We start from the raw sequence: 23548 nt of genomic DNA, 5'->3' as shown, positions 1-23548 counted from the left end.
TTCCTTTCAATGACGAAGACGTGAGGAGCGCTTTCTAGCCACGACGACGACGTGAGGAGCTCTTTCTAGCCACGACGACGACGTGAGGAGCTCTTTCTAGCCACGACGACGACGTGAGGAGCTCTTTCTAGCCACGACGACGACGTGAGGAGCTCTTTCTAGCCACGACGACGACGTGAGGAGCTCTTTCTAGCCACGACGACGACGTGAGGAGCTCTTTCTAGCCACGACGACGACGTGAGGAGCTCTTTCTAGCCACGACGACGACGTGAGGAGCTCTTTCTAGCCACGACGACGACGTGAGGAGCTCTTTCTAGCCACGACGACGACGTGAGGAGCTCTTTCTAGCCACGACGACGACGTGAGGAGCTCTTTCTAGCCACGACGACGACGTGAGGAGCTCTTTCTAGCCACGACGACGACGTGAGGAGCTCTTTCTAGCCACGACGACGACATGAGGAGCTCTTTCTAGCCACGACGACGTGAGGAGCTCTTTCTAGCCACGACGACGACGTGAGGAGCTCTTTCTAGCCACGACGACGACGTGAGGAGCTCTTTCTAGCCACGACGACGACGTGAGGAGCTCTTTCTAGCCACGACGACGACGTGAGGAGCTCTTTCTAGCCACGACGACGACGTGAGGAGCTCTTTCTAGCCACGACGACGACGTGAGGAGCTCTTTCTAGCCACGACGACGACGTGAGGAGCTCTTTCTAGCCACGACGACGACGTGAGGAGCTCTTTCTAGCCACGACGACGTGAGGAGCTCTTTCTAGCCACGACGACGACGTGAGGAGCTCTTTCTAGCCACGACGACGACGTGAGGAGCTCTTTCTAGCCACGACGACGACGTGAGGAGCTCTTTCTAGCCACGACGACGACGTGAGGAGCTCTTTCTAGCCACGACGACGACGTGAGGAGCTCTTTCTAGCCACGACGACGACGTGAGGAGCTCTTTCTAGCCACGACGACGTGAGGAGCTCTTTCTAGCCACGACGATGACGTGAGGAGCTCTTTCTAGCCATGACGATGACGTGAGGAGCGCTTTCTAGCCATGACGATGACGCGAGGAGCGCTTTCTAGCCATGACGATGACGTGAGGAGCGTTTTGTGGCCACGACGATGACGTGAGGAGCGTTTTGTGGCCACGACGACGTGAGGAGCGTTTTGTAGCCACGACGACGTGAGGAGCGTTTTGTAGCCACGACGACGTGAGGAGCGTTTTGTAGCCACGACGACGTGAGGAGCGTTTTGTAGCCACGACGACGTGAGGAGCGTTTTGTAGCCACGACGACGTGAGGAGCGTTTTGTAGCCATGACGACGTGAGGAGCGTTTTGTAGCCACAACGACGTGAGGAGCGTTTTGTAGCCACGACAACGTGAGGAGCGTTTTGTAGCCATGACGACGTGAGGAGCGTTTTGTAGCCACAACGACGTGAGGAGCGTTTTGTAGCCACAACGACGTGAGGAGCGTTTTGTAGCCATGACGACGTGAGGAGCGTTTTGTAGCCATGACGACGTGAGGAGCGTTTTGTAGCCATGACAAATGATTTCAAAAGATGCATACCTTCTACTAACTTTAAAGCATTTGTATCTTTCACTTTACGTTGATTGGAACCGATTAGTGGTCATTTTGTGATAACTACACTGATTCAAATTTTGTAAAAATGTTATATTTATTTAAACCTTCTTCGGGTTGAAACATTTGTTTTTTTCCTTCGAAACGTTAACAATTCCAAATGTCGTTTAAAATGTTTACACCCATGGGGTCCTCTGCTTGTCAGGGGTCGAGGTATGGGGTGGGGGAGGAGGGGGGGTGAGACAGGTATAAAACGTTTACACCCATAGGGTCCTCTGGGTCGAGGTATGGGGTGGGGGAGGAGGGGGGGTGAGACAGGCATAAAACGTTTACACCCATAGGGTCCTCTGGGTCGAGGTATGGGGTGGGGGAGGAGGGGGGGTGAGACAGGCATAAAACGTTTCCACCCATAGGGTCCTCTGGGTCGAGGTATGGGGTGGGGGAGGAGGGGGTGGTGAGACAGGCATAAAACGTTTACACCCATAGGGTCCTCTGGGTCGAGGTATGGGGTGGGGGTGGATGGGGGTGAGACAGGCATAAAACGTTTACACCCATAGGGTCCTCTGGGTCGAGGTATGGGGTGGGGGAGGAGGGGGGTGAGACAGGCAGATCAGATGTAGACGCTGTTACTCTTCCATATGGGAATCACCATTGTGTTGTACAGAGATGAATGCAGCGGGAGACCCCATTTGAGCTGATTTTATGACCCATTTTTAGAGGGAGAGAAATCCCACTAAAGTGAAAAACACTAAAGGGAGAGAAATCCCTGACTCAGTCACAGCTGGGCTGAACAAGCCATGCCTTTGGGGCTGAGGATTGGGGGGGGCTCAGATTGCATGTGTTTAATCCTCCCAGAACTTCAGAGAGAGGGAATCCAAGACAGAAATCACCACAACAATCCCCCAAAAGCCAACTTGCAGGGCGGTCAATCAGAGGTTATCACTGATAATAACATGAATACTACACAACAACAACAACAACAAAAACGACATATTAGCCAGTTTTCAAAAACTGGAAGCCTGGAGCAGGGAAGGGTGGCTGAGAACAAACCAATAGCTGGCCACCTTGACTATTTACATTGACCCCATTCTTTTGTTTTTACACTGCTCGCTGTTTATCATCTACGCAGAGTCACTTTTCAAATTACCTCGACTAACCTGTACCCCAGCACAATGACTCGGTACCGGTACGTGACGTGACGTGACGTGACGTGTCGTGTCGTGTCGTGTCGTGTGTTACTTTCTGATTACATTTTTTGTATTACTTTAGATTATTTATTAAATATTTAGCAAACTCTATTTCTTGAACTGCATTGTTGGTTAATTAAAGGCTTGTATGTAAGTCATTTCACAGTAAGGTCTACACCTGACAAATAACATTTGATTTGGAGAGGGCGGGGTGAGTGAGCTGCCATTTGCATGGCTCTGTATGGTGAGCTCCGTAAGGGTTAGGGCTTTGGGCTGTGTTCAAAATGGCACCCTATTCCCTATATAGTGCACTACTTTTGACCAGGGCCCATAAGCAGGCCCATGGGGTTACTGGTCTAAAGTAGTGCATGATGTAGAGAATAGACTTCCATTTGGGACACCTCCTAGAGGGGATTAAGCAACATATGGTGGAACCAAACAGTGGGGTGTTTAGAAGTAAATAAAAACATGTTTTCATTCAGGGACCAGTGTGTGTGTGTGTGTGTGTGTGTGTGTGTGTGTGTGTGTGTGTGTGTGTGTGTGTGTGTGTGTGTGTGTGTGTGTACTTAGTTCAGTTGGCACTCTGCCATTTGTCGATGGACGACTGCTGCTCTCAAAGATATAAATCTGTGCGTGTCTCTGAGATTGTCATTATTCCTTAAAAAGGGCGACTGCACTTCCTTATTTCGGCGGCCTCATTTTGAAGATGGGCTAAAACTGCTGTTCCAATAGAAATCTCAGATCACTCTTGTAGGCGATGTCATGGCGACGTTGGCTAGCTAAGCGTACGCGTAGAAACACGTCGTCGTGACTATCGGTTGTCTGGCGCCAAACTGCAGCTCTGGGTTTAGAAACTGAATGAACATTAAGAAATGCTTAGCAGCAAGGCCCCCCCCCCCCCCCCTAGTGGCGCAGTGGTTTATGACACCACATCGCAATGCTTGAGGCGTCACTACAGACCAGGGTTCGTTCCCAGGCTGTATCATAACCAGACCGGGAGCCCCATAGGGCGGTGCACAGTTGGTCCAGCGTCGTCAGGTAGCCTAGTGGTTAGAGCATTGGACTAGTTACAAGTTCAAATCCCCGAGCTGACAAGGTACACATCTGTCGTTCTGCCCCTGAACAGGCAGTTAACCCACTGCTCCTAGGGCCGTCATTGAAAATAAGAGTTTGTTCTTAACCAACTTGCCTAGTTAAATAAATAAAACATTTAAAAGGGGAGGGTTCAGTGCCGTTTTGTTGTTTACAACTTTCTAACTATTACCAGTATGTGTGTGTCTGGCAGTGTTTCATCTGGAGTTATGTTACTACTCAGGTCTCAGGAGGGACACAAGATGCTCCTGAATGGCTTTATGGAATATTGACAAGTTGCAGTTGGGATACAAGCGCTCTCCGATCATCGTCATTTTAATTTTTGCCCCCCAAAAAGTGGCAGACTAGAGTGATTGACAGTATCAAACACATCAGCAAGTGGTCTCTCCATTAAGGGCTTAGGGCCAAGCATGAACAAGTCTGAAGCGCTGTGTAAAATGGGTAGGTCTGTCTGCGTAAAATGGGCAGTTCTGTCTGGAGGTTCGGACTGCTCTGATTGGATAGAGCATGCACAGCTGCTTCTCTCGTATTACTGGGCATGCTGGTAAGCCATACCCTCCCAGTAAGTCATGACAAACACACTTCATGACCAACTTATCCTATTTACACTTTGTAGTCAATTTTGACACTAGAAGAAAAATGTTTCTGACTCATATCGATGCCACAATGAACCAACTTCTGTTTTTAAACGGCTTAAGGGGCAGTTGACCTTTAACCTTGTCCATGAGGTTTGTGTCAACTAAAGAACGTGCCAACTGAAATCTCACACACACACACACACACACTAGAACATAGAACCCAGGGCTCTAAAGTGCGACCAATGTGGTCGCATCAAAATATTTTGCTGTGCGACCATTAGTTTTATTTTTGGAGCCCTGTGAGCCAAAACAAATCTAGTACTGATAAAGCGTCGTTGTACCGTTGTTTACCCGGTGTCCTGGAGAAAGTAGTGAGTGCAGATTCAATAGCGCCATTGGTTGGACCATTACTACAGCGGTTTCCTTCCCTTAGTACAGGCTCACCATTACTACAACGACTTCCTTCCCTTAGTACAGGCTCACCATTACTACAACGACCTCCTTCCCTTAGTACAGGCTCACCATTACTACAACAACTTCCTTCTATAGATCTGACCCATAGCACAGGCTCACCATTACTACAGCGACTTCCTTCCCTTAGCACAGGCTCACCATTACTACAGAGACTTCCTCCCTTAGTACAGGCTCACCATTACTACAGAGACTTCCTCCCTTAGTACAGGCTCACCATTACTACAGAGACTTCCTCCCTTAGTACAGGCTCACCATTACTACAACGACCTCCTCCCTTAGTACAGGCTCACCATTAATACAGCGACTTCCTTCCCTTAGCACAGGCTCACCATTACTAGAGTGACTTCCTTCCCTTAGTACAGGCTCACCATTACTACAACGACTTCCTTCTATAGATCTGACCCATAGTACATTTTTTTTCTTCCAATAGCGGATCAGCCAGGAACCAGATTTGACATTCATAAACATTGCCGTGGGCCGTTCTAAAACGACTTGTTATTTTGATGTTAACAAACTGGTAACTTTTACCACTATATTCACACGTCTGGAAGCAGAGAAGGAAAGGACAGGGGGAATCTCCTTCAGGAAGTCGACGATCACACGAATGAACGAACCACAGATCTCTTGCACGACATCGTCACAAACCGGATTTTTTTTTTTTTTTACAGTGTTACAATGTTCAATGTAATGCATCTCAATAGGAAAAATAGTGCTTTTACACAATGTAGAAACCTAATATCTATGACAGCTTTTATAATCAACTAAAAAATGTCTTCAGTGTTACATTTCAGTTTCTCGGGCATACCATGTGCTTCAAAAGCAGCTAGAATTCATATGGGCCCCAATACAGGCTGTATATCAGTCAATTTATACAATCTTAACCTCATGTGGTGCTCCTAACTTATTTGTATTTATTTTTTTTAACTTAGGAGCACCACTTGCTATAAATTAGAGGCCTGGGTGCACCTTATGTACTTATGACTGAAATCACACCAACAGACAGTGTGATCAGACGGAGGAATAAAGGGACACTGAACGTTAAGTTGCTCTTCTACCTGTGAAGTAAGACACTAATAAACAAAATGTGATTATTACAGTTATATACTTTGTTATATACACACATACCAATGTTGTGAAGTTACAACCCCCCCCACCATTGATCCAAACCTAGCCCATAGGGCACAGGGTGGTGGCAGTCAAGGCCCTGGGTTCCACAAATCACACCAGATAGACTCATTAGGTTGAGTTGGATAGACTCATTAGGTTGAGTTGGTTAGACTCATTAGGTTGAGTTGGTTAGACTCATTAGGTTGAGTTGGTTAGACTCATTAGGTTGAGTTGGTTAGACTCATTAGGTTAAGTTAGACTCATTAGGTTACGTTGGTTAGACTCATTAGGTTAAGTTAGACTTATTAGGTTACGTTGGTTAGACTAACTGGATCCACAAAAGGGTTAATGTCCTGTAGTTTGAAACAATCCTCTTACCTGGCAAATGGAATGTAAGAGATGCTGTACCTGAAAGAGAAAACAAGAAAAACAGACTGAGTATAAACACCATACAGGTGAACCATCCAAGTATAGTACATTATCAGGTAGCGTAATATTATACAGGTACATTATCAGGTAACCTATATCATAATATACAGGTATAGTATCAGGTAGCGTATATTATAACATACAGGTATAGTATCAGGTAGCCTATATTATAATATACAGGTATAGTATCAGGTAGCCTATATTATAATATACAGGTATACTATCAGGTAACCTATATTATAATATACAGGTATAATATATTATAATATACAGGTATACTATATTATACAGGTATACTATCAGGTATAATATATTATAATATACAGGTATACTATATTATACAGGTATACTATCAGGTAACCTATATTATAATATAAAGGTATAATATATTATACAGGTATACTATCAGGTAACCTATATTATAATATACAGGTATAATATATTATACAGGTATACTATCAGGTAACCTATATTATAATATACAGGTATAATATATTATACAGGTATACTATCAGGTAACCTATATTATAATATACAGGTATACTATCAGGTAACCTATATTATAATATACAGGTATAGTATCAGGTAACCTATATTATAATATACAGGTATAATATATTATAATATACAGGTATACTATATTATACAGGTATACTATCAGGTAGCCTATATTATAACATACAGGTAGGTATACTATCAGGTAACCTATATTATAATATACAGGTATAGTATCAGGTAACCTATATTATAATATACAGGTATAGTATCAGGTAACCTATATTATAATATACAGGTATAGTATCAGGTAACCTATATTATAACATACAGGTAGGTATACTATCAGGTAACCTATATTATAATATACAGGTATACTATCAGGTAACCTATATTATAATATACAGGTATAGTATCAGGTAACCTATATTATAACATACAGGTAGGTATACTATCAGGTAACCTATATTATAATATACAGGTATAGTATCAGGTAACCTATATTATAATATACAGGTATACTATCAGGTAACCTATATTATAATATACAGGTATAGTATCAGGTAACCTATATTATAATATACAGGTAGGTATACTATCAGGTAACCTATATTATAATATACAGGTATAGTATCAGGTAACCTATATTATAATATACAGGTAGGTATACTATCAGGTAGCCTATATTATAATATACAGGTATAGTATCAGGTAACCTATATTATAATATACAGGTATAGTATCAGGTAGCCTATATTATAACATACAGGTAGGTATACTATCAGGTAACCTATATTATAATATACAGGTATAGTATCAGGTAACCTATATTATAATATACAGGTATAGTATCAGGTAACCTATATTATAATATACAGGTATAGTATCAGGTAACCTATATTATAATATACAGGTATAGTATCAGGTAACCTATATTATAATATACAGGTATAGTATCAGGTAACCTATATTATAATATACAGGTATAGTATCAGGTAACCTATATTATAATATACAGGTATAGTATCAGGTAGCCTATATTATAATATACAGGTATAATATATTATACAGGTATACTATATTATAATATACAGGTATAATATATTATACAGGTATACTATCAGGTAACCTATATTATAATATACAGGTATAGTATCAGGTAACCTATATTATAGGCCTAGGCTCATGGAGTGCAAGTGAGGATACCCGAGGTAGGATAAAGACTTAACAACGTGCTGCGGCTCCCGAGACCAGCAAGTCAATCTGGAGATCGATTGAGTTAGTCTGTAATAATCCATGTTAACGTCATCGCTACATTTATCCAGAGGTGTGATCAGTATTATACAGATTATGTTGTGAAGCATGACGAGAGGAATGTAAAAATCGGCATGAAAATGTTAGAAAATTAATCTTCCATAAATGGCAGTCTTTCCCGTGACATAGATAAAAATAGGTGGAGTCAATATAAATATTATATCCATATAAACTCAGCAAAAACAAAAAGAAATGTCCTCTCAATGTCAACTGCGTTTATTTTCAGCAAACTTAACATGTGTAAATATTTATATGAACATGACAAGATTCAACAACTGAGACATAAACTGAACAAGTTCCACAGACGTGTGACTAACAGTGTTAAAACGATGTAAGCTGTTAGTGTCTTAACGACCGTTCCACAGGTGCATGTTCATCAATTGTTTATGGTTCATTGAACAAGCATGGGAAACAGTGTTTAAACGAAGATCTGTGAAGTTATTTTGATTTTTTTGTCCCTGAACAAAGGGGGGTCAAAATCAAAAGTAACAGTCAGTATCTGGTGTGGCCACCAGCTGCATTAAGTACTGCAGTGCATCTCCTCCTCATGGACTGCACCAGATTTGACAGTTCTTGCTGTAAGATGTTACCCCACTCTTCCACCGAGACACCTTCAAGTTCCCAGACATTTCAGGGGGGAATGGCCCTAGTCCTCACCCTCCGATCCAACAGGTCCCAGACGTGCTCAATGGGATTGAGATCCGGGCTCTTCGCTGGCCATGGCAGAACACTGACATTCCTGTCTGCAGGAAATCACGCACAGAAGGTGCAGTATGGCTGGTGGCATTGTCATGCTGGAGGGTCATGTCAGGATGAGCCTGCAAGAAGGGTACCACGAGGGATGATGATGTCTTCCCTGTAACGTGGACAGTTGAGATTGCCTGCAATGACAACAAGCTAAGTCCGATGATGCTGTGACACACCGCCCCAGACCATGACAGACCCTCCACCTCCAAATCGATCCCGCTCCAGAGTACAGGCCTCGGTGTAACGCTTATTCCATCGACCATAAACGCGAATCCGATCATCACCCCAGGTGAGACAAAACCGCGTCTCGTCAGTGAAGAGCACTTTTTTGCCAATCCTGTCTGGTCCAGCGACGGTGGGTTTGTGCCCATAGGCGACTTTGTTGCCAGTGATGTCTGGTGAGGACCTGCCTTACAACAGGCCTACAAGCCCTCAGTCCAGCCTCTCTCAGCCTATTGCGGACTGTCTGAGCACTGATGGAGGGATTGTGCGTTCCTGGTGTAACTCGGGCAGTTGTTGTTGCCATCCTGTACCTGTCCCGCAGGTGTGATGTTCGGTTGTACCAATCCTGTGCAGGTGTTGCTACACGTGGTCTGCCAATGCGAGGACGATCAGCTGTCTGTCCTGTCTCCCTGTAGCGCTGTCTTAGGGGTCTCACAGCGAGTGTCTGTCCAGCTGAGAGACTATACAACACAGCGAGTGTCCAGCTGACAGACAATACAACACAGCGAGTGTCCGTCCAGCTGAGAGACGATACAACACAGCGAGTGTCCGTCCAGCTGAGAGACGATACAACACAGCGAGTGTCCGTCCAGCTGACAGACTATACAACACAGCGAGTGTCCGTCCAGCTGACAGACTATACAACACAGCGAGTGTCCGTCCAGCTGACAGACTATACAACACAGCGAGTGTCCGTCCAGCTGACAGACTATACAACACAGCGAGTGTCCGTCCAGCTGACAGACTATACAACACAGCGAGTGCCCGTCCAGCTGACAGACTATACAACACAGCGAGTGTCCGTCCAGCTGACAGACTATACAACACAGCGAGTGTCCGTCCAGCTGACAGACTATACAACACAGCGAGTGTCTGTCCAGCTGAGAGACTATACAACGACATTCTAATCAGAGTAGTATTGAGAAGACCATACATCTAATGAAGTATAAGAGCTCTGTCCATCTATCCCCATCTCCTCCTGATAAGACTATCACAGCATATACTATAATAACATTGTTTCATCTATAAAATAATTATTTTGATCTGTAAACAAAACAACAAAAAACCATTCTTACGATGGCCAAATTGTACATAAAATCGTCGAAACTGTAGGATGTAGGCGGAGTTAGAGAAATAAGACAGTAACAGCTGGTGTTCTACTTTGTAGTGGCTGAGCTCAACTCAAAAAAGGATAACAGTCAACGATCCAGGGCAGCCAGGTGGTATCCAGGGCAGCCAGGTGGTATCCAGGGCAGCCAGGTGGTATCCAGGGCAGCCAGGTGGTATCCAGGGCAGCCAGGTGGTCTCCAGGGCAGCCAGGTGGTCTCCAGGGCAGTCAGGTGGTCTCCAGGGCAGTCAGGTGGTCTCCAGGGCAGTCAGGTGGTCTCTAGGGCAGTCAGGTGGTCTCCAGGGCAGTCAGGTGGTCTCTAGGGCAGTCAGGTGGTCTCTAGGGCAGTCAGGTGGTCTCTAGGGCAGTCAGGTGGTAAGGGACTAATAGAATACAGGTGTGTGGTGATGTTATGATATCATGCAAATGTACTAAGGCAGCATCCCCTTTATGTGGCCGTAAACACCCCCCCCCCCCAAACAAAAGAGCCATGCCTTTTGTGGCCGTTGTGCCCTTGGGCTGGTTATAATAAATTATAAAAATTCAAAGACAACATTAAATCAAGAATAGTCTGATTGGTGACAATAGTAGCCTGTCATTTGTGTAATGAAATATCATCACCTGTGAATGATGCCCAGCTTGTGTCCAGTATGGTAAATCATAGATGCACACCTCATGTAGCCTAGTCCATATGCCTGTATGTTTTGATAAGGTTTGTATCACAACTAAAGCCGGCCAAATAACTTCTTAAAATGAAGCACATTAATCCCCATCTCAGAATCGAATGGTTTTGACCATTTTTAACAGAGAGGAAGAGTAGCGAGGTCTTCCCCAGCAGGTGGGGTTGTTTCTTTTGCTCACCAAGCCAAGCGTTTTTTTATATAGGAGGTCAATGAGTGTCCAATCTGGTCCCAAAAAAAAATGAAAAAAGAGGAGTGGCTTATTTCCTACGTGAGGTTTATAAATCGAAGATTCTGAATGCTTAGGTTATTACGAGTATACGGATATAAGTAGGACACATGACACCCCGGTCAACTTCAACAAAAACTGGATTTTGGATTTGTCTCGAGATGGCTATAGATATTCATGGGTAGAGGTATTCATTGGGTAGAGGTATTCATTGGGTAGAGGTATTCATTGGGTAGAGGTATTCATTGGGTAGAGGTATTCATTGGGTAGAGGTATTCATTGGGTAGAGGTATTCATTGGGTAGAGGTATTCATTGGGTAGAGGTATTCATTGGGTAGAGGTATTCATTGGGTAGAGGTATTCATTGGGTAGAGGTATTCATTGGGTAGAGGTAAAGCATCTCGCTCCATTGAATACAGGTGGTTGATGATGTCGACAATCCTCAACAAATATAAATATATATATATATATATATCTTTTAAATATTCCAATAAATGAGATGTAGCCACCAACCCAAAGAGAAGGATTGTTGAGAGCCCTCCGTGCCGCTTTGTGGACAACGACTGCCATTGTTAGGGCGTAGAGACAAGCATCTTTGTCAGTACATCCATAAAAAACGCTTCTAGTTTTTCCCCCCCTCCCACTTTGGCCATACAGTGAGTCTCGCAGAAGTGATTCCTCGTTATGAAGTGATCAAGTTAAAGCCTGTTTATTTAAAATGACCATATACTGTACACGGATTGTTTTAAAGCAAAACCATTGCTGATGATGGTGAACAAACAAATATATATATATTGTAAGCCCTCTTTCAGCAGGCAGGTTATATCCAGATGAGTAGTCTCCTTTTGCTTACTTTCATTCCAGTAAAACACCATTTTCAACAGCGCATATATTTAAAAAAAAAAAATAATAATAATATTTTTTTTTAAAGTTTTTTTTAAACATAGCAAATTACATAGGTTGTCACCCAACTAATAAAGCCTAATATCACGTAAGCCAATTGTAGAATTTGAATGCTGCTGAATGTCAAGCGCAGATCAGTGTGAAGATCAGGAACAGGGTGCCTAGCTCGTGTTGGTCAGCGCGCAAAGCTGGGCACATCTACAGACTGTCACGAGGCTCCTGATACTCCCTGGGGTTGTTAGGCATGCAAAATGACTGATATTCCCTGGGGTTGTTAGTTAGGCATGCAAAATGACTGATATTCCCTGGGGTTGTTAGTTAGGCATGCAAAATGACTGATATTCCCTGGGGTTGTTAGTTAGGCATGCAAAATGACTGATATTCCCTGGGGTTGTTAGTTAGGCATGCAAAATGACTGATACTCCCTGGGGCTGTTAGTTAGGCATGCAAAAGGACTGATATTCCCTGGGGCTGTTAGTTAGGCATTCAAAAGGACTGATATTCCCTGGGGCTGTTCGTCATGCAAAATGACTGCTATTCCCTGGGGCTGTTAGTTAGGCATGCAAAATGACTTGTAGATCAATGACTGTCAACACTGTTTCAAGCCTAGTTTGACACTGAAGGAGATGACTCATCAGTCGTCACAAAATAGGAGGTATTTTAGGAAGGTAGAAGGATAGTAATACGAGCAACAACAACAACAAATATACATCCGCAATTCGTAACGTCCGATTGAGACGACATACACGGATTGAATCTAGGCCTAAATTGCACAGTAAGTGGAGTGTTTACCTACCATGTCATAGCCAAGAACTGTAGAATGTAAGTGGAGTGTTACCTACCATGTCATAGCCAAGAACTGTAGAATGCAGAAGATGATGGCCAACCCCTTCTTTCCCCACTACAGAGAACAGAGAGAACTGTAGTGTCCATTCTCAGACAGCGGTGTTGTAAATTTGTTATAGCGCATTAGGCCAGTGTGTCCCCCCCCCCCCCCAACTCAGTCCTGGGGTTCCCAAGGAGTGCACATTTTGGGAGGGTGGGGGGGGTAGTACTACACAGATGATTTAAATAAATCAATTAATCGTCAAGCTTTAATTTACAAGCATTTCGCTACACTACGCTACACTGCATTAACATCTGTTAACCACGTGTATGTGACAAATACAATTTGATTTGGATCAGCTGTGTAGTGCTACGGCAACAACAAATAATATATATATATACACACACACACATTTCTGCCCCCCCAGTGGGGACCCCTAAAAATGAGTTTGGGAAACGCTGCCATAAGGTCACGCACGATGTAGGCTACTGTTTCAGAGGCTTTCAGATACTTACCCAGAAAACTGCACAAAGAGTCAAAATGAGACAGAGCTGGAGGCAGAAAGAAGAAAAAATAAATTAAAACAACTTTAAAAAAAATATTGATTCAATTAATGAATTATCTGATTAATCTTCTGTGGAGGGATTTACTTCAGATTACCACTCAGCGTTGTGCCCTAAAGGCAGATTAACTTTAAAAGATTGAAATCCGCTTTAGTGAAAACGCCGCCCCCCCCCCAAAAAAAGATGCAATGTAATATTTAACAGACACATTGTTGTTGTGTCATTTAAAATAATGTTTATCAATTCATTTTTGACAAATATTGACTAACTTAAGAAATGCCTAGCGCTTAGCAACATCGATCCAGCCACATCCCTCAGTTATGGGATTACTTGCAATGATTGTGATATATGTGGTTGTTTAACTTACTTTAGTTGACTAGGACATTACACTTGTGTGTGTGTGTATTATGTATTTTTACCATGTCAAATAAAGTCTAATTGTTTACGATACATAGAGTACAGTAGGTATTCATATTTAATATTATTATTATAATGTATTTAATTATCTTGGTTGTTTAATTTACATTAGTTGACTAAGACTTTAGAGTACAGTAGCGAGTTACCAGCATAACACAGGTGGCTATCAGTCTGGTGGGCTCAAACATTCTCCTGGTTGTTTAATTTACATTAGTTGACTAGGACGTTAGAGTACAGTAGGTAGTTACCAGCATAACACAGGTGGCTATCAGTCTGGTGGGCTCAAACATTCTCTTCAGCTGCTTCAGAGGTCCCATCAGGAAACAGGTGCTGTAGACACACGAAGGGAAAACACACAGAGTTTAAAAAAAAAAAATAATTATCGTAGAAATAATGTCACATGGATTTGAATATCTCTGATTTATAAAGTTGGAAAGACGACTACATACTGATCAAAAGATGACTGGGTAGGGGAGTAGACATGGTTGGCCCAGCCACTGGGGAGCCAGGCCCAGCCACTGGGGAGCCAGGCCCAGCCCCTGGGGAGCCAGGCCCAGCCCCTGGGGAGCCAGGCCCAGCCCCTGGGGAGCCAGGCCCAGCCCCTGGGGAGCCAGGCCCAGCCCCTGGGGAGCCAGGCCCAGCCACTGGGGAGCCAGGCCCAGCCACTGGGGAGCCAGGCCCAGCCACTGGGGAGCCAGGCCCAGCCCCTGGGGAGCCAGGCCCAGCCAATTAGAATGAGCTTTTCCCCACAAAAATAGTTTTGGCAAGTCGGTTAGGACATCTACTTTGTGCATGACACAAGTCATTTTTCCTTGAAAATAAAAAGAGAGCCACACACTCTAGGAGCTCAGATGCAAAAATTGAATTTCCAACATTTCGACAGCCAAGCTGTCTTCATCAGGGTATAAGGGTACAAGTAATTTTTTCAACATTTGTTTATTAAGACAGATTTCACTTATAATTCACTGTTTCACAATTCCAGTGGGTCAAAAGTTTACATACACTACATTGACTGTGCCTTTAAAAAAACTTGGAAAATTTCAGAAAATTATGTCATGGATTTAGAAGCTTCTGATAGGCTAATTGACACCATTTAAGTCAATTGGAGGTGTACCTGTGGATGTATTTCAAGGCCTACCTTCAAACTCAGTGCCTCTTTGCTTGACATCATGGGGAAATCAGCCAAGACCTCAGAAAAAAATTGTAGACCTCCACAAGTCTGGTTCATCCTTGGGAGCAATTTCAAAATGCCTGAAGGTACCATGTTCATCTGTACAAACAATAGTACGCAAGTATAAACACCATGGGACCACGCAGCTGTCATAATGCTCAGGAATTAGACACATTCTGTCTCCTAGAGTTGAACGTACTTTTGTGCGAAAAGTGCAAATCAATCCCAGAACAACAGCAAAGGACCTTGTGAAGATGCTGGAGGAAACAGGTACAAAAGTATCTATATCGACTGTAAAACTAGTCCTATATCGACATAACCTGAAAGGCCGCTCAGCAAGGAAGAAGCCACTGCTCCAAAACCGTCATAAAAAAGCCAAACTACGGTTTGCAACTGCACATGGGGACAAAGATTGTACTTTTTGGAGAAATGTCCTCTGGTCTGATGAAACAAAAATAGAACTGTTTAGCCATAATGACCATCGTTATGTTTATGTTTGGAGGAAAAAGGGTGAAGCTTGCAAGCTGAAGAACACCATCCCAACAGTGGGGGGGTGGCAGCGTCATGTTGTGGGGGTGCTTTGCTGCAGGAGGGACTGGTGCACTTCACAAAATAGATGGCATCATGAGGAAAGAAAATTATGTGGATATATTGAAGCAACATCTCAAGACATCAGTCAGGAAGTTAAAGCTTGGTCGCAAATGGGTCTTCCAAATGGACAATGACCCCAAGCATACTTCCAAAGTTGTGGCAAAATGGCTTAAGGACAACAAAGTCAAGGTATTGGAGTGGCCATCACAAAACCCTGACCTCAATCCTATAGAAAATGTGTGGGCAGAACTGAAATGGCATGTGTGAGCAAGGAGGCCTACAAACCTGACTCCGTTACACCAGCTCTGTCAGGAGGAATGGGCCAAAATTCACCCAAGTTATTGAGGGAAGCTTGTGGAAGGCTACTGAAACATTTGACCCAAGTTAATCAATTTAAAAAGGCAATGCTACCAAATACTAATTGAGTGTATGTAAATGTCTGACCCACTGGGAATGTGACAAAATAAATAAATTGTTCTCTCTACTATTATTCTGATATTTAAATTACTTAAAATAAAGTGGTGATCCTAACTGAAGACAGGGAATTTTTACTAGGATTAAACGTCAGGAATAGTGAAAAACTGAGTTTAAATGTATTCAGCTAAGGTTTATGTAAACTTCTGATTTCAACTGTATACGTGTCATGACGTTGCCCTGTTTGGGTACAGCGAGCACCCTCCCCCTCTCTCTGCACCATCTCCCTCTCTCTCTTCCCCCGACACCAGGCTCTGTTAGGCAGGTCATACATTCCTGGAGGAGATTCTTCCTCATGGCCAGACAGTATAGAGAGAGCAAGTGAGTTTTCATAGAGGAAGGAACCTCACAGAACTTGAGAACTGAAAAATATTAATGTTCTGGAGAAAGTATACACGGTCGGTGAAGTAGCCAGCTAAGAACTGGTCCGTTTGGTACAATTTGGTGAAACTCATGAGACACAATACAGCCACATTACCATAACCCTGTTTATACAAGAGTCTCAGTTTTGAGGCTTGCATCTAATTGTTGTATAAAATTAATGAGTAAAGATGAAACTATGCAAAAATTATTTAATGTGATTTTAAAACTGTTTAATGAAGGAAACTCCAATTCCCTTTGGAGTTGAACTAAATCATAGGCCCAGACATTGATCTGGCGTCGTGGGACAGCCCCTTTCTGCTCTTCCAAATATTCCCACCGTGGGAATTTATCTTCAGACCATGCTTCTCTCAATTATGAGCGGGCTAAGGTTAAAGTAGAGACCAAGCTTACCTCAATTACGAGAGGGCTAAGGTTTGAGCCCATTGCTGAATTCTTAACCGTACCACGTGGTTAAACTCTGAGATTATCGAACCGACAGAATAAGAACAAGTCTTTGATATTAATTACTAGTCTGCAGCTAGGAATTCTGTACCATTGAACGCGAAGCCCGACAACCGCCGAAACATCTATTCTATAACAACATCGCTGAATGTTACTCTGAACTATCCATTCTAACCACGGCAGAGAGAGAGAGAGAGAGGGCGGACAAACTCTCCAACAGAAACAAACTTTCCAACAGAGATCACGACGACACACTGAGCGTAAATATATATATATTTTTATTGCAATTATTCCCGAATGACTGAGCATTCATGTGCAAAGGATTAGCATTTCAATTGTTATAATTATCAACTTTGTCGTGTCTCATCTCAGTCGACCCACACTTCCCTTTTGTCCACCAAGCCGCCATGCCGGTTTTGCCCCACCAGGGCACATTCCCCTATCATTTCTTGTAACCATATTTACTTGTTTGTTTGTGTGCATTTCTGTGATTGATTATTTAGTTAGTAATTAAATGATTTAAGACAATTGATGTATGGATGACTCATAGTGAAGACTGGGTTCGTGCAGATAACCAACAATTTACGTCGTTTGGAATGAGACTAACGTGAGGTAAAGAATAATTCATTAATTAGAAGACTAATTGATCAGATATTAAAATATCTGAAAGTTATATTAGGAAAATTATAACTTTGTAATCTGAATATTTTCCTTGGTGGCCCAACTTCCTAGTTAATTACATTTACATGATTAGGTTTGTTTAAAATCACATAATAATTACAGAGAATTTATTTGAAAAATAGGTCTTCAGTTTAATGATGCCAAAGACACGACACATGTATTTGTGTAATGGTTTTATAGGGACCGGCTGGTGGGCCTTGGTATTGATTATGCAACATGAAACGCATGGTTACTTACACACCTGCCTACCTGAATATACGACCTCGCATGGTTACTTATACACCTGCCTACCTGAATATACGACCTCGCATGGTTACTTATACACCTGCCTACCTGAATATACGACCTCGCATGGTTACTTATACACCTGCCTACCTGAATATACGACCTCGCATGGTTACTTATACACCTGCCTACCTGAATATACGACCTCGCATGGTTACTTACACACCTGCCTACCTGAATATACGACCTCGCATGGTTACTTACACACCTGCCTACCTGAATATACGACCTCGCATGGTTACTTATACACCTGCCTACCTGAATATACGACCTCGCATGGTTACTTATACACCTGCCTACCTGAATATACGACCTCGCATGGTTACTTACACACCTGCCTACCTGAATATACGACCTCGCATGGTTACTTATACACCTGCCTACCTGAATATACGACCTCGCATGGTTACTTATACACCTGCCTACCTGAATATACGACCTCGCATGGTTACTTATACACCTGCCTACCTGAATATACGACCTCAAATTAAAATATGACGGTCTGAGCACTTCAAGTTACTGTGTGGACAAAAGCCCTTGTCTGCATTACAAATGGCACACTATTCCCTACATAGTGTACAATGGGCCCTAGTCAAAAGTAGTGCACTACATAGGGAATAAGGTACCATTTGGGGGAAAAGGCCCAGTGTAAACATGACACTACTGTTTGTGGTTCAGAACAGTAACCAGGAGTTAGGACACACTGAACCAGTTTCTTTCTTTCGCTGTGGGAGCACAGGACGACACAAAGAGATGTCACAGTTCAACGTCCGGTAGGAAAATGATAGCGTGTCGAAAGACAGCCACACAAGGTTGTGACGACGCGACACCTGTCTGTGATAACCAATCAAATTCATTTCAGCAAGTAGAAACACACTGCCATGGAAACACTCCCAAATAAGGAGAGAAAAAAATAAAGAGAGAGAGGAGGAACCAGGCAAGAAGTGTTGGTCCCATGTTTCATGAGTTGAATCACAAAAAGCTTATTTCTCTCAACTTTTGAACACAAATATGTTTACATCCCTGTTTTGTGAGCATTTCTCCTTTGCCAAGACAATCCATCCACCTGACAAGTGTGGCACATCAATAAGCTGATTAACCAGCATGATCATTACACAGGTGCACCTTGTGCTGGGGACAAGAAAAAAGGCACTCTAAAATGTGCAGTTTGGTCACAACAACACAATACCACAGATGTCTCAAGTTGAGGGAGCATGCAATTGGCATGCTGACTGCAGGAATATCCTGACGAATATTTCTGTCTGTAATTGAGTTTTTCCTCACAAAAGGGCTCTTTCTGATTGGCTAGGCCTGGCTCCCCAGTGGGTGTGCCTGGCTGCCAAGTGGGTGGTCCTATGCCATCTAAGGCCCACCCATGGCTACACCCCTGCCAGTCATGTAAAATCCATAGATTAGGGCCTAAAACTTAAAGAGAGAGGGTACCTCATGATAAAATGTAGACCACACGATCTACCAATCAATCTCCTTTATGCTGAGTGCCAAGCAAGGCATTGGGTCCCATTTTTAGAGTCATATATATATATATATATATATATATATATATATATATATATATATATATATATATATATATATATACACATACTCAAATCTTGGAGAGAGTCACGTGTAATGCATTTATCTGACAGCTCAAGCCGCTCTTGATTCTTAGATAGAGAACTAAACCCAACAGACCTGTTCCATCATCAGGAATTCAATCAAAAGACATTACTGAACTGTGCAAAAACGTCCTGAACCATAGAAACCCTATACCACAATGAATCATAGACAGCTGTACATTGTGTCCAAAGCAACTTACTTACAGTACAGTGAGTGCATGGGGACAAAAAAAATGGTGTGTGTGTGATCCCTGTGGGAAATGAACCTATGACCTTGGTGCTTGTTAGTGTCTTACCTGCTGAACCACACAGGACTACTACACCAAGCTCAATGGGGAACCCGTCCACCGTGCTTCTGTTCTATCTCAACATTTAAAACAACTACTGCATAGTATGACAGACAAACCAAGTGGTCTTACTGACACCTGAAACATAGAAATAGAACCGCTGGGAACAGGGAAAGAATTCTGAATCTAGAACAGAAGTCTAATTCTAGAACAGGGACAGAATTCTAATTCTAGAACAGGGACAGAATTATAATTCTAGAACAGGGACAGAAGTCTAATTCTAGAACAGGGACAGAAGTCTAATTCTAGAACAGGGACAGAAGTCTAATTCTAGAACAGGGAAAGAATTCTAATTCTAAATTCCGTGACTTGGAACAGCCCTCGACAATGAACTGAAATGAGACTTTGGCAGCTACTTTACGGACTGCTACTGAGCACACTCCAAGCTGAGCGACGGGGACAGGAGATCAATAATTGATAGGTCATTTGTAAAGTGTGGACAAAAAAAAGGTCAGGCTCCCCATCAATCACGTTAGCGGAGTAGTATTTACCATTCACATCGACACACAGGTGTTAGAAAACACCAACAACTCCATGTGTCTGTAAATGGATAGGAGGGAACTTACAGTGAAATAACCTCACAATAAATTAGAATTGAAGTGTAATGTAATTTTAAAAATGTAAAAAGTATGAAATAAGTATGCATTTAGTATAGCTTAATTCCTGAATTTCTTGTACTGGAAATAGCTTTGTCGCTAGCTCTGGTAGTAACAACGGTATTGGTAGCAGACCATGAACAAAATGAGTGACTAGACTCACCTGGAGAGTGCAGCAAGGTTACCTAGTGTGTAGAACACAGCAAACAGCTTGGTGCCGTTGGGTAAGAACAGCAGTGCAGTGCCCTTGTTAAAACACACAAAAATGAAATTATTACTACGTCCATCTAGGCATCATCCTACCATCAGTTTGTATGAGCAGTCTGATCGGCTATAAAACTCCTGGAAGACAAGAGGAGAGGTACGCTAGATCAATGTTACCTGGAATTAGGCTATTGGGTAAATATCAGGGAAGTCTAATCATTTAAAATTATAATATTTGTATTGCTTTTGTTGTTTATTTTGAACAAGAACGATCTGTGGGCCTAAGGAAAAGGGTTCCCTGAAATGTTACACGTACAATGTTACATGATCGCCACCTAGTGGTGAAACACCATATCACTTTCTACACATGGACATGCTGGTTCACAAAAACAGGATCTTTGACTCATTTAGCAATTATTTTTTTTTAAAGTTGATCATATAGTCCAGGGCTCTCCAACCCTGTTCCTGGAGAGGGACCCTCCTGTAGGTTTATATCAGGGCTCTCCAACCCTGTTCCTGGAGAGGGACCCTCCTGTAGGAACAGGGTTGGAGAGCCCTGATGTAAACCTACAGGAGGGTACCTCTCCAGGAACAGGGTTGGAGAGCCCTGATATAAACCTACAGGAGGGTACCTCTCCAGGAACAGGGTTGGAGAGCCCTGATATAAACCTACAGGAGGGTACCTCTCCAGGAACAGGGTTGGAGAGCCCTGATGTAAACCTACAGGAGGGTTCCTCTCCAGGAACAGGGTTGGAGAGCCCTGATATAAACCTACAGGAGGGTACCTCTCCAGGAACACGGTTGGAGAGCCCTGATATAAACCTACAGGAGGGTACCTCTCCAGGAACAGGGTTGGAGAGCCCTGATGTAAACCTACAGGAGGGTACCTCTCCAGGAACAGGGTTGGAGAGCCCTGATGTAAACCTACAGGAGGGTACCTCTCCAGGAACAGGGTTGGAGAGCCCTGATGTAAACCTACAGGAGGGTACCTCTCCAGGAACAGGGTTGGAGAGCCCTGCTGCAGGCTATTAGATAAAGGCTCTGTTCTTGTGGAATTAACCCATGGTGTTTAACACCAACCTGACCTGATCCATCTCCTAATGAAAGACTAATGGTGAATACAGATACATGATTCATGTTAGAACATTCCTGAACTAGTAGAATCAATGATGAACAAAAGGGAAATATATATATATATTAGAACAGGGATAGAGATATATATATATGGCCTCTTATGAATGGCTGTTACCAGTTTTGTTAACACGGTGTGAATAATCAGTCTCCAGAGTTGTTATCAGTACAATCCTTCTGTAGGCCAGCCCATAACCACACTAACAGAGGAGACAACTGTTCTGTAGGCAGGCCAGCCCATAACCACACTAACAGAGGGGTAAGTTGCAGATACAGTGTGGGCAGCACTGTCCACTGTGAGTAAGGTTTTACTTTCGTTTCTCTGACACAGAGACTGAACTCATGGACCTACTCACATGGGGGTGAGATCACCCACAGAAATAAGAAAAGGTAAACAACTCACGTCAACCAGCTGTCCAAACAATGGTGGAAATGGACTCTAGAACAAGCTCCAGGTTAACTTGGTTGGACAAGGAAATGCTGAATAACCTTATGGCTTGATAGAGGACACTGCTGTGGTTTACTGTAGAGTACAGTCATCACTGGTATCATGCTGTGGTTTACTGTAGAGTACAGTCATCACTGGTATCATGATGTGGTTTACTGCAGAGTACAGTCATCACTGGTATCATTATGTGGTTTACTGCAGAGTACAGTCATCACTGGTATCATGATGTGGTTTACTGTAGAGTACAGTCATCACTGGTATCATGCTGTGGTTTACTGTAGAGTACAGTCATCACTGGTATCATGATGTGGTTTACTGTAGAGTACAGTCATCACTGGTATTATGATGTGGTTTACTGCAGAGTACAGTCATCACTGGTATCATGATGTGGTTTACTGCAGAGTACAGTCATCACTGGTATCATGATGTGGACAGATACTTGTTTGTTGAGGTGGATGGCAGAAGTAGAATACTGTAGTGTGCACGAGGAAGAAAATCTGATAAGAAAGTGCTTTGTGGACGGAAACAGCCGTGGGCATTGGAAGGGAAAGGGGGGGGGGGGTGTGCAACCAAACATTACAGAAAGTGAAACAATAATAACTATTTTCTAGAACAAAGTTGCTTTACTAAAAAAAAAATGTCAACAACACACAAACTCACGAAACTAGCGCCGTGGTTCAGACAGACAAGCCAGGAGGGCCTGTAAAACAGTCTCAGAGTAGTATTGATCTCTGATCAGTTTGGCCTTTTAGATTAGAATTTATGCGGTTATATGGACGGGGGGGGGGGGGGGCTGGCTCCTATAGGCTGGTTAGCTGACGTCGTCACCAAAATGATGCGTGCCAAAGCGGCAGAAGGCCGTGTGTGTTGTTATGGTTCCGGATGGCCAGATAGCTAGCAACAATAACAAAGACGCTGTCATGTTGGGAATGGTAAGTGATCTCCTTCCAGCTAGTCTTGTTCTTGATGCCATGTCTTGTTTTGAATGATGTCACGTCTAAGCTAATATGGCTAAAAATTAGCTAGCTAGTCAACTACTGTAACAATGTATTTGTTAAAGACAAGTAGTCATTGTCTAACTTTATGTTTTCAATAAAAACATTAGAAATTAAATAGTTTAAATTGGGGGCGGCAGGTAGCCTAGTGGTTAGAGCGTTGGACTAGTAAAACGGAAAGTTGATGGATCGAATCCCCGAGCTGACAAGGTTAAAGATCTGTCGTTCTGC

At 43.0% G+C, this 23548-nt stretch overlaps 1 protein-coding gene and 1 long non-coding RNA gene across 3 annotated transcripts in view; both read right to left on the bottom strand.

Annotated features, from left to right (window-relative positions):
• LOC118942075 (uncharacterized) overlaps positions 1-23548 on the bottom strand; it is a 784985-nt gene that overhangs the window by 59026 nt on the left and 702411 nt on the right. The gene's annotated exons all lie outside the window — the stretch shown is intronic.
• Positions 1-23548, bottom strand: part of LOC110499501 (vesicle transport protein SFT2A) — a 31271-nt gene that overhangs the window by 5776 nt on the left and 1947 nt on the right. Inside the window, exons 3-7 of one of the 2 annotated variants that reach the window (XR_016489525.1) lie at positions 20703-20785; positions 14199-14280; positions 13486-13521; positions 12941-13045; positions 6396-6425 (exon numbers count right to left, since the gene is read on the bottom strand). Coding sequence is in view for 1 of the 2 variants with exons in the window: in XM_090213139.1 (XP_090069265.1) it covers positions 6396-6425; positions 12987-13045; positions 13486-13521; positions 14199-14280; positions 20703-20785 (290 nt within the window). In the remaining variant the exon portion in view is untranslated. The remainder of the gene's footprint in view (positions 1-6395; positions 6426-12940; positions 13046-13485; positions 13522-14198; positions 14281-20702; positions 20786-23548) is intronic. The other variant, XM_090213139.1, reaches the window with a different exon arrangement.

The sequence above is a fragment of the Oncorhynchus mykiss genome, chromosome 20 (assembly GCF_057628025.1).
Source record: "Oncorhynchus mykiss isolate SJ-2025 chromosome 20, ASM5762802v1, whole genome shotgun sequence".
Lineage (NCBI taxonomy): Eukaryota > Metazoa > Chordata > Actinopteri > Salmoniformes > Salmonidae > Oncorhynchus > Oncorhynchus mykiss.
The sequence above is the reverse complement of the archived record's forward strand: the minus strand, read 5'-3'. Positions and strand labels throughout refer to the sequence as shown.